The sequence below is a fragment of the Nematolebias whitei genome, chromosome 7, assembly GCF_014905685.2.
Source record: "Nematolebias whitei isolate Nwh7 chromosome 7, NemWhi1, whole genome shotgun sequence".
NCBI classification, from domain to species: Eukaryota; Metazoa; Chordata; class Actinopteri; order Cyprinodontiformes; family Rivulidae; genus Nematolebias; species Nematolebias whitei.
Window position 1 is genome coordinate 6,011,608 of NC_056504.1, and position 12,373 is coordinate 6,023,980.

The window sequence follows — 12,373 nt, forward strand, 5'->3', positions numbered from 1 at the left end:
CATGTTGCTGCTGATCTGTTTCAATGTTGATGTGTTCATGCGTGCACATCTGCTCACAGACTCATGTTCATGTTTGTGCTGATGTTCAATGTTTTATGTCATGAGTGCTCAGTGTATATTTAGTTGATGTTTTTCTTAGTTCATATCTTAGAAGCTATTACTGTTTTTCTTATACATTTTATTGTTGGATGTAACTGGGACCCTGTGTACATAATTTCACTCCACCACATGTACCACATGAGGTGCGAATGACAATAAAGAAACTCTGACTCTCTGACGCTTCACCGGTCCGTTTGCTGCTTCACCGCACGCTGCTTCACCTGCCACACCCCCCTCTGCTGTCAAATTCTTGTCTATTTATTAGTTCCGGTAAAGCTGTGACCCCGATAATTTTCCTGTGGATTCGTTCGAGGCTGAAATGCACATCTACAAGACCATCTTGTATTTATACTAACACAAACATTTTTATTTCTATTTCCTTTATTTAGGTCCAAGGTAAACCATTTTTCACAAATACCTTCATTTAGTGTGATGTCACACTGCGATGGCGTTAAACTCAAAGCAGTCTGCTTCTCATATAAATAATGTTAAATTATTATTTCTGAATATGAATGTTTCTGTTAACTTATTTTATATATCACTGAGATGACTTCTGTTGTGACTTGGCGTTGTATACCGGTAAATACAACTGAATTGAATTGAATTGAATGGATGGATGTGTAATGTGGGATGCATGTTGACGCTTCTGTCATTCTCAAGCTTCATTCTTATAACATTCTCTGACACTTTTGGCTTTTATTTAAAAACAAAAGAAAAATATGTTAACATTGTGGACATAGTTGACAATGCTAGATCTTATTTCCAACAATAGGTGCGTGCCAGTCTTCTCACTGTTCATTCAGCTGCAGAGGGCAGAGTCCTGTGAGTGAGGAGCTGGTACAGCGTTCTTATTATTTCGACAGAAACCAAATGGAGATGAACGAAATGAGCAAGAGGACACGGATGAAATGTTCATTTTATCTGTTATTTTTCATGTGAATACAAACATTACATTTGACAGTCTGAAGCAGCAACACAGTTCATTCTCACAGCAGACTTTATTGATCAGCTGAGAGCAAATGCTGGATTAAAAAAAAGTGATTTCAATTTCAATTAACCCCCCTTTCTCTTTCACACAGTGGGATCCCTGGGAAGAAATGTGGCACAATCATCCTGACTGCAGAAGAACTCAGCAACTGTCGAGTGAGTAAACTGTAATCTTTATTAAATGCGCTTAAAAAAACATCTGGTAGCAAAGCTTGAAGAAAATACTTGTATTCAAGATGACTGATAGAAGGCCAGGATGGGTGGGTGGTGGTATTTTGTTATTTTTTTGGGTCCACTTTGTGGAAAACAATTCATTATTCAAACTGGAAAAGTCATGCTGGTTCCACAGATACAATCCTAACGTCATTTGTGTTTTTTAAAGCAGGTTAATTGTCTGTTTATGCAAAATGTTCGCATCCAATTTTGATGGTATACTTTATTTAAAATCATATCACACCAGCAGGAATAATACAAATTCATGTTTTATTTGAGCAATATTGTTTGAAATAATTTGCACATGTTGGACATATCCAAAGAAAATGAAGACATTTTATAAACACTACACTTTATTTTCCCCACTAAACAGAATTTCTTCAAATGTTACAGAGATCGAGTTACAAATGTGAAAATACTGAGAAAATATATCCTGCTTTTTTCCTATCAACAGATTTCTGTAGGAAACTTTGTGTTCATGAGCTGTAAAACAGTGATAGAGGCATAAATGTTTAGTACAGGTTTTTGTAGAGGAATATGAAAATACTCTTTAAAATCTGCACTACAAAATGAATGAAACTGGATCTTTTTGTGTCTGATATGACACATAAATTAAACAGTTTTATGACTCCCCCAGTCCTCAGTTTTTCTGTCCATTGTGCTTTATTGGAAAGTAAAAAACTTTAAAGCATGTGCACAATTGACCAAAAAGGGGAGTTGCAACAGAGCTTTTACTCAAAACAAGATTTGATGTGGAAAGGACACAATAATACTTAAAACATGTCTGGTTTTCATTGAATCAGTCTTCAATGAGCTCATTAACATCCATCTCAGTGAAAACACGACGTGGAAACATCCACCGTCTCATGTGAGGTGTGAATCAGCAGTTTGCTGGTTTTATTTTGAAATCACCGTGTGTTTCACGTTTACATGAAAATCAAACTTCTACGAGAAAAGAGGAAAGATTAGACAACAGCTGGCTTATTCAAATGTTGCAGCAGTAATCCGTGGGAAGATATTTAACAAATAATGATTTGAGGCTTAAAACTTTACTTGTTCGGGTAGATTCCTGTAAATGGAAGCAAAAGACATTTTTACGTGAACATTGATCAAGCTGATTTCGGAGTGCGCTGCTTCAGTCTAGTCCTTTTGGTTGGACATTGAACTGCTGGAATTGCAGAAGAAACCATTTGAGGTCATCTTCAAAACTCTTGTATGAGTGGACACGAATCTGAACAGGGATTGTAATGGTTCAAAGCTTTTCATCCATTATCTTTACTTGTATATTTACCTATATCCTGTCATGACCTTGTGGGTTTGTGTGCATTTTACCGGTTGAGTTATTTGTTTGTTTGTTGTTTTCCACTTGTGCTTTAATAAATATGAAGCAGTTTGCTTTGTTTCCTCTCTGCACTGTTTGGTTTCCCTTGGTTCTTCAGAGTCTTTCACACCTGCCTCACATCTGGTAATCAGACCAGCTGTTCCTACTCAGTAATCCTCTCCCTGTACCGACACGCTCGCCTCTCTTTCACTCGTCTCTTCCTACTTTTTGTTCTTGGGTTCCTCCTCCAGCTTTCTGCGTTTCCCCTCGCAGCCTCGCTTGGCTTCCCGTTCTCACTAGAGTAAGTTGTTCAATTATTACTTACTCCTCAGTCCATTAAGTCTATATTGACAAATTCTGTATTAACCAATACAGAAGAAAAAAAATCAAGAAAGCAGAAATAAACATTAAACCGGTTGCTGACTGTTTTCTGGTTAAAGTTAGGATTGCTTATGGATTGCAGCTTTTCTGCAGGGGTTGCTCCCCACTAGCTAAAATAGATGTTGCACAACCAGAACCACACAATGAGTTAAATGAATTTGCCTAAACTCCAAAATGAACAAACGGGGGAAGCTGCAGAAAGAGGGGAGCAGGGGGTGTCTCACTTAAGTAAGCTGCACATCTGTGGGGTGGTTGCCATGATTGCAGGTGAGGTTCCTACCTCAGAAAAACAAACCAGAGCTCCATTACCAGCCTATCAGCTTATTACTGTACTCATTAATACTATACTTGTTTAACCCAGTGCGTCTGTCGGTCAACATTAAAACGCCTCTCAGGTTTAGAGCAGCTGTTTGTCACGTGGGGCAGTGACTGTAATGAAACAAAAGGAGCTTGATGGAGGTTACTCCTGAACAACTTTGTTTTCATATCAGGCTCCTCTCTTGTGAAACCAGCTTCCAGTTTCTGCCCATGAGGCTGACACATTGTCCAGTTTTATAACTGGGCTTAAGACTTTCCTTGTTGATGAATCCTATAGTTAGAGCTGGCTTGTTATGCTGCTATAGGCTTAGACTACTGGAGGACACACTGACCTCATTTATTTAAATGAATTGTTACAATCGGGGCTTAATTTGTAAATTGATCGATGCCAGAACGCAAATAGTGGGGCGGGACGGCTGAGTGGGGCTGGGGGTGCTGGGGGGGATGGGGGGCTGGGATACGCGCATGCTCACAAGAGAAGAAGCTGACAAGTTATTTGACATGAAATCTATTTTGCTAGCATAGAACAGAGTCCTTACATTTATTAAACATTACTTCTGTTTTTACTGAAAAATAAAACCCATCAAAATTGTGCTTTGACAAACTAAAAAAACTAAACAGTTTTGTCAAAGTGAAAGAGGAAAGGAGGGGCAGGTGTCGCTCGCTTTGAGTTTAGACTCTTTGTCGCATGCGTTCTGTGTGTGGCAACGCGTCCGGAGCGTCATAAAAACAGCAGCGGAGGTGTCGGAGTCATTTATTTATCGTCTCAACAGCAGAAGGGAGTGACACAGTTCTACCATGGCTCCCCAAAACACAAGGCAGTCGTACTTCTTCATAACTTCATTAGTAAGCCTGAGAGTTGCCGGACCCAACGGTTACCGGAACGCACCCTGACAAAATGAGAGAGTTTCCAGATCTTGTTCTGGAAGGATCCGGTTCAAATAAGTACTGGTTACAACTGAATAGTTTTCATTTTGATACTATTTCTATCTTAACATGTGATTCTCGGCCTGCCATTGTGTATCTGTTCCTCCTTCCTGTCCCTCAAACCCAGACGGTCGAAGCAGATGGCCACTTGTCCTGAGCCTGGTTCTGCTCAAGGTTTCTTCCTCTTGAGGGAGTTTTTCCTTTCCACCGTCGCCTTCTTGCTTGCTCAAGACGAGAGCAACTCAGTCTGTTCCTCAGATAAATAATGTTACTAACTCACTTTTTATGTACCATACATGAACGGTTCTGTTCAGTGCCCTGAGATGATGTGACCTGGCGTTATATGAATAAAATAAAATAAACTGAATTGAATTGATGCTGCTTTGCTTGCTACTCTGGGCTCCTGCAACATGTAGATTAGGAGACGATTTCAGGATAAAAGAACGCAACAAAGAAAACGGCACAAAAACAGAAGACAGAAAGGAAGAGCCCTTTAAAACTGCGACCACAGAGAAGTGATGAGCGAGAAAGAAACATGCTATGCTCATGTGTGCATCAAAATTAATCAGAAGACTAACGTTTTTTCCATTAAAAAACACTGGTTTGCTGATGGTGTGAAGCCAAGCGCTCATTAATTGCAAAGCAGAACCAGCGGACCTTTTTCCCTGCTGCAGGTTGGGGTTAATTGTGTGCTCTGTGGTTACGGTGCAGTAAAATACATGAACTTGTGTGTCTTTCACACTCAGGCAGTTACAAGTAGATGATCAACCACACACATAAATATGCACCATCCATTCAGTTTATGCTACTTTTTCCCTGCGTTAAATTTGACCTACAATGATGTTCTTCAAAAGAACGGTGATTATTATCCGGTAAAGCAATCATGACCGTTTTCATGTACTAAATCAGGCACAATGACTCCCTCAGCTTCAAGCACAAACACTTTGTTTGGCTGTAAAGATGAAACATTTCTCTGTGTTCAATGTGTCGTCTGTAATAGGAAGGTTTGGTGTCACTTCAGTTCATTCCAGGCAGCAGCAGCCAGGGTGGTTGATGTTTGGAGCACAGCGGCAAGAAAACACAAATACATCCTTTAAAGTACCATCCATCATCTTTACTCACTTCTTCCTTTTGGAGTCATGGGGGTCACTGATGTCCATGTCCAGCAGTCACTGTGCGAGAGGTGGGAGACACCCTGGACAGGTCTCCAGTCCATCACATGGACACATAATGAGACAGAGTCAGAGTCAGAGATTCTTTATTGTCATTCGCACCTCATGTGGTACATGTGGTGGAGCGAAATTATGTACACGGGGTCCCAGTTACATCCAACAATAAAATGATAAGAAAAACAGTAATAACATCTAAGATATGAACTAAGAAAAACATCAACTAAATATACACTAAGCACCATTCACTCACTCTCTCTCTCACCTAGGGACAATTTAGAGTTACCAATCAGTCTAACATGCATGTTTTTGGTCTGTGGGAGGAAACTGGAGTACCAGGACAAAACCCACGCATGCACGGAGAGAACATGCAAACTCCACCCAGAAAGTTCCCCAATTCAATCTGGCAACCTTCTCGCTGAGAGGTGGCAGCTCTACCAACTGCACCACCGTGCCGCGCCCCCCTTTAAAGTACCAAGGTCTGAAATTTTGAAAAAAGACACAAAGCTTACAATCTGTGCTGAATCATGCAGGAAATAAAAAGCACGTCCAAAATGATTTAGAACAACTAACACCAGCACTCCTTGAAAGATGTCATATTGCCCATCAGGTTGCATAACAAAGTCTGAAATAAAATACCCAACACTCAATCTGTTTGTACTTGGAGAGTGTACTCAAGATGACTACCTCACCAGTTTTTCCAATATTATTTATTTATAGTCCTATTGGTTTTTTGTTTGTTTGTTTGCTGAGTTTACTAAGTTGGAAATCAGGTTAATCTGTTCTAGATATATTTTCAGTGATTACTTTTCAAGAGTTTCATTAAACTGTGCCCTTTGGTTCATTAGATTTTTTTGCTAACAGACAAGACGAGAAGGGGTTCTCTGCAGACCAAAAGTAGGCGTTTCTGGAGAATAGGTGTTTGTAGAGGACAAACACTGATCGTCTAACTGTATTTTCTGGTTCTTTAAGTAAGTTAGGTCAGCTCTTTTTTAAAACTGAAGGTTTCTAAGAACAGTGTTAAATCTACTGTCAAACACAAGAAGCTTCTCTTTAGTTCTTGGTTGTAGCTGCACCTGACACAGGTTGACTCGAGTCTGGTCCGGGTACAATGAAATATGAAACATCTGAAGCAAAACCTGCTCCTATTTGTCAAAAGTCTGGTCACAATTAAAGATCATGAGTCCTGTAACGAGATAATGGCTCAAAATAAATCTATGAAAGGAGCTGAAACATGGACTGACCCTTAAAATGTGAGACAGCTGGAAGTTAACCAGTAAACAGAACTACCTGCTCCAGGTGCAGAAATCTGACAGAAACTGACAATCACTCGTCTGCAGTGACTGATTTAAAAGGTTGCACAAGAAAATGTGAAGTTAAAGGAAACATCCTTTGTCCCAGAGCCAGTTTAAGTATCATTAATGTTTTGGTAACTTTATTTCTCTTTCTTTATGAATCGATTGTAACTATTTTCACATTATTCAACAACCGAAACAGATTTTGTTTTTTAATGTAATGGCTAGGTATTAAAAAAACAAACATTTATCCCTCGCCACTACCCAGTTATGTTGCTCTTATTTTGAAATGTAACCTGAAGTTCTGTGTTAAGAGAGACGGAAAGAGAAGGTTGGGAGACGCCGTTAATGTTGAAACGGTTAACACCATAGACATAATATGTCTGTGGCCCTCCAGATACGCCCATTTTTCTATTGTCCAATCAGATGTGACCCTCCATATACGCCTTTTGTATTTATCTGCAGGGAAACCTACTTGGACAATATAGCAAAATGGCTTAGAGGTTGGTACTGTTGCTTCACAGCAAGAAGGTCCTAGGTTCAATCCCTGGGTTGGACCTGTTTTTTTTTTTTTTTTTTTGGGTGGAATCTGTATATTCTCCTTGTGTTTGCGTGGGTTATCTCCAGTTTCTGCCCACATACCAAAAACATGGATGTTAGGCTGTTCTCAGGCTCAGGTATTTCAGTGGGATTTGACTCGTTAAACAAAGATTAATAGATAATTAAAGAGTAAACATTTAATCCAAAAGTTTAAAATAAAGATATTGTAGAATTTAACCAATTCAGCTACATGTTGTGGAAGACACTCAGCCATACCAAGTTCCAGCCTAATAATTAAAATTAAGAGTTTTATTAATTTTTGCATTTGTCTATGGCAGCTGTTGCAACATCTTGAATTGGGTTGACTCCAAACTATAATCAATGGTTATTTCTACAGTTTTATTTATATATTTTGTTCAGTGGTTAAGATAATGAATGGATGGATAGATGGATGTTTTTAAAACAAAAATGCAAACGCACAGACACACTTGCTTTTCATGGCAGAGGCCAGTTTGCTCAACATGTCCAGTAAAATAAACAGCGAATGTAAAATACAAAATAGCAGAGTAAGATGCAACCTGGCATTATGTATTTTTTTATTTTAATATTCACTTAATGTATTTTTTATCCATGAATCCTGGACAAAATATGATGTTCAATAAAAACAATCTTTACCCGTTTCTTCTGATGGACACACTGACGCTCTATAACGTTCTTTAATGTGTCCTCTTTATTCCTGTGGTAGTGCCTATTCTTTAAAAATGTATATCCTTCTAAAATAAGATTCTTAGGAAGACCTGCTGTGTTTTCATCCTTCTATTGCACAGTCAGAGGAATCTCTAAATGTTTTATGAATGGATTCTTTAACTGAACTAATTTTACCCTCCGTATTCAACAGAGACTAAGAATTTTGATCCAATTTAGGCTCAAAAATTCTCCTTCAATGTTCTTTTTTTTTGTTGCTTCTTTTGAGTTAGTCATAAAAACCCAGTGGTAATGATTTCATATCCATTTGAAATTCACCCTTAGGCATCTGGATTTTTAAGACGAGGTCTAAAAAGTAAATTCAAATGAAATGACTAAAACTGAATCCAACAGAAGTCAATTGATTTTATCACTTACATTTCTTTAATGTAACCAAGATAATCAGTTAATGTTTCCTGTTTAAGACCAAAGGAAATTGTTTTTATTCTATATAGTATACATTTGTTACACCTATTTATTATTGAACTTCTGTACAACAAAATAACAATAACTGTCTATTATGCAGCTTTTAAAGTTTTTAGTTTTGCCACAAATGTTTTTTATTATACTTCACTCCTTACTGGCCACACTTTCAAATTTGGTTTGAATGTTTATTTTACAATTCATAGATTAAATAATAATAATAAACATTTTATGCTTAAATACAATAATTTAAATGAACACATTTTACAACAGAATGACATTGGTAAATGTTAACAATATGATATGATGAAGAGTTGAGGAACACAGCTGCAGTATTGGAAGAGATGTTCTCCCATTTTAATGTTCATCATCTTGTTAGATAATCAGCTTATGTTTATTGAAAGGCTTCTCAGACTCATCATGCTTGTTATAAAAATGCTGTGATCAATAATATATTGGTTTTCATAAATTTGATCACGTCCCACTAAAACTTAAAAACAAACAGGAAGGAATCATTTAACCGCACAGTTCAAATGTTTAATGTCCTCACACGGCTTCAGATCCTAAACCTTTTGAGTTCTGACAAATATCTTTCCGAAGTTATCAGAATGGTGCACGTAAGGTGTGCAAAACATGCATGTGCCAGACACCAGCTGACACTGTGAAATGATGCTGACTGTAAAATACAGAAAAACATAGAGAATCATTATTTTGACTGGGTATATAATTAGTTTAATGTGATCCGGAGCAGTTTAAACAACATTGGGGGCTGAAGCCCTAAATGCCCAGATCTGTTTTGTGGAGGAGGAAACACCATGTGGTAGCATGAGAGGATGCAGATGAGAGAGTGTCTGTGCCAAAGCTCAACCACATCCACCCTTCTTCATTCCTTATTCAGCAGGCCTGCAAATAAAGAACAGCCATTAGGTGGGAAATTTATTGGCTCCTAGATTAACTATCGCAGCTGCATGGAAAAGGTGCTGCAATATACTGTGGAAGTAATGGAGTTGTAGCCTATGCATGAGGCCATCATGACAAGTTCTCCTTCAAATTTACTAAGAGCCAAGCCACGCTGGTGCGTGAGAGCCTCATATCATGGATAATGCTGCAGAAGCCCACTGCATTCACTTACAAACCTGAACACTTTGCACGAATCCTGCAAAAATCGTCCACGTTCTTTGTGATTTTGGGGCATCACAGCTCACACTGCATACTTTTATATTCTTTAAGACCAGACTGACTTCAATTCAAGTTTATCTTTTAGTTTTATAACCTGCACTGAATGTTGGTGTTTGACCTGCCTGCAGTGTTTCCTGACAGTACAGATTTTTTTTTTTTAATGTATAAAAGACAACTCCTTATGGAAAAATTAAAGACAGAACATTTCAAGGGATTGAAGTGTTTTGCTTCCTAATCGCTAACACGACTCTTTGTCTTTCTGTTTGTGCGTCGACTGACGTTGTTGTCGTCCTCTTTGTTGTCCTGTTTGAAACGTCCTTTCATGGCGCAGCACATCTGAAGGACGGCGACTGTTCACAACAAAAGTAAAATGAACCAAACTAAGACAGACGTCTTTGCAGAAGCACACGTTCAGACTCCACACACTGCTTGCACAGACTGTATGCGTTATTATCATTCTGACTGGGCACTCGTGCACACGGAAACCAAACCATCAACAGAATATTGTTTAGCATCGTCTGTCCACCTTCAATATCTCCTCTCCATTCTAATATTCTTATAAATTCATCAATTTAGTATTTTAATTGATTCATTATTTTCCTCCTTTTCTTCATCCTTGGTCCCCATGGACACAAAACACATGCTGACACTAATCCCATCTCCCTGTTTCTCTGTCTTAATTAGTTTCACTATAACTCCTTATGGTGAAACATGTTCACACACTCACACAAATCTCCCCTCTTGTCACAAATAATAATTCATTCCTCCCCTGGGGGGGTAAATATGCCTCTACCTATCTCACCCCCCATCTTTAAATATTGATACTCCAATTCTCTCCATATTAGCAAAAGCCTGTTGATCACAGCGCTCTGTAAAGGTGTGTGTGCGTGCTGCAGAGCTTTAATGAGGCAGAAGCAGATGCATATTTAATACCCTGAACACATTCCATCACCATAAATGCTTTTATGTCCCTATCAGCTCCACTGAGATTGTCCGATGCGTTCTTACTCAGAGCAGCAGCAGGACCTCCGAATTATCCGTGTTCAGAAACCCACGATCTGTGTTCAACTTGTTGAGGAAGCTGCTGTAAGTCTGTTTCGTTCCCCATGAGAAGATCCGTAGAAGCTGAGCAGGAGGCTGTTAATTAGCTAACTAAAATAATTCTGGTCATTTGTTTTAGTCCGGTTCGGTTTAAGTTGCAGCTTTTTTAATTCAAATATAAAGTATAAATTAAAAAAAAAAAGATAAAACTTTATTGATCCTGCAGGAAATTGTTGTGCCAGAGTTCCAATACAAATGAACTTACACAAGGAATCACACAAGATATATATAAAAAAATAAAATAACAGAATTTAAAAAATAAAGCATGAAGCGTCTTGCAGAACATAGAAAGGTTAAAAATGTGCTGCATTAAACTGACCATTCACCACTGACCACAATATTATCCACCCCGCTATAATAACTTCTAAAACGTTGTTATATGCAGGAAACTAACCTTTGTAACCTGTTCTTCAATTCAGAAGATTTTTCAAAAGCATTGAATTATCTCTTTAAATGTACACTTTTGAGACGTTTTCTGACATTTACACCAACCACGTGTTTTGAATGTAGTTCTAAGATTAGCAGAAAGTCGGAAACAAACAAACAGTAAAAATCTGACTAAGTTTGCAGGATTTTAATATTTTAGTTGATCCATTCAGATCATAGATAGAGAGTAAGCATACATCACAGATAAACAGAGCGTATACGTATATTGTGAGACTCAGTGCATCCTAAATGTCAGCCATTTTGGTTGTGAGACTGGTTCGGTTAGAAACTGTGTTTCTTGAACCCAAAACAATTGCATCCTAAAGAAGAAAGGGCTAAACAAACATGACAAGTGGACTTGAATCAAAAAGAGTTGCCCTTTTACTTTGCTTGGAACTCAAAGATCTTTGTCTATGATCTGGACTTTCCAGTGTGAAGCTTATTTTTTAGGTTTTGTTACAATACAAGAACAACATTAGTATTTTTGCATGAGCACCTGCATTCTTAAAATATCTGAAGGTAGTTGGAGGGATCAGTGGATCTATTTGCTCTTAATGAAAACAGAAACGTGCTCAACGTCAACACAAAACTGTTCTTTCGTTCTACCTTTAAATACGTCATGAATGTGCTGTTATATTCAATTTAACTCACTTTATTTATATTCTTCATCTTTAGAACAAAAGTCACTTTAAAAACTATACAGGGAAAATAAAAGGTTTTCAATTAAAAATGTAATTACGTGCAAATCAATCAAATGTATTTTAATTCAGTGCAGGTAAATTCAATCCAAATATAATTACTTTAATTCAATTGGATTTTAAGTAAGAATGAGTATAAACTGTCAGTGTTTAAAATAAAGAAGCTGTTCTGCAGAGGAAGCCAGCAGACTGCATCAAAATTTACCAACATCCTGACTTGAGCAGACACAGGACAGCAGGTGACAGGAGCGAGGGAAGATAGACTAAGAAGAGACCTGCTGCACAGTCAGAATAAAGATGGGCGGCCATCTGCCTCTGTCGGCTGGGGAGGGGAGACGACAGAAATGGCACGAAAACAAACAGAAAGCTTTAAAAGCTAATTCTAACAACAGATGTCAGACCCAGAAAATGAAACCTCCAGATACAATTTTTTTTAGGATAACACTATTTTAAAGTAAGATGATACAATACCTCATCAATTTTAGTGAAAAAAAAAATGTTAGGAGATGAGAAAAATGTGACGTAGTTAATAAAGTTATCCTGCTGCTGCTC

The 12,373-nt window shown here is 38.0% G+C and overlaps 1 protein-coding gene across 1 annotated transcript in view; it reads left to right on the forward strand.

The window, feature by feature from the left end:
* cpne5b (copine Vb) overlaps positions 1-12,373 on the forward strand; it is a 181,320-nt gene that overhangs the window by 118,200 nt on the left and 50,747 nt on the right. Inside the window, 1 exon segment of the mRNA XM_037679172.1 lies at positions 1,179-1,242. Within this exon segment, the coding sequence (XP_037535100.1) occupies positions 1,179-1,242 (64 nt within the window).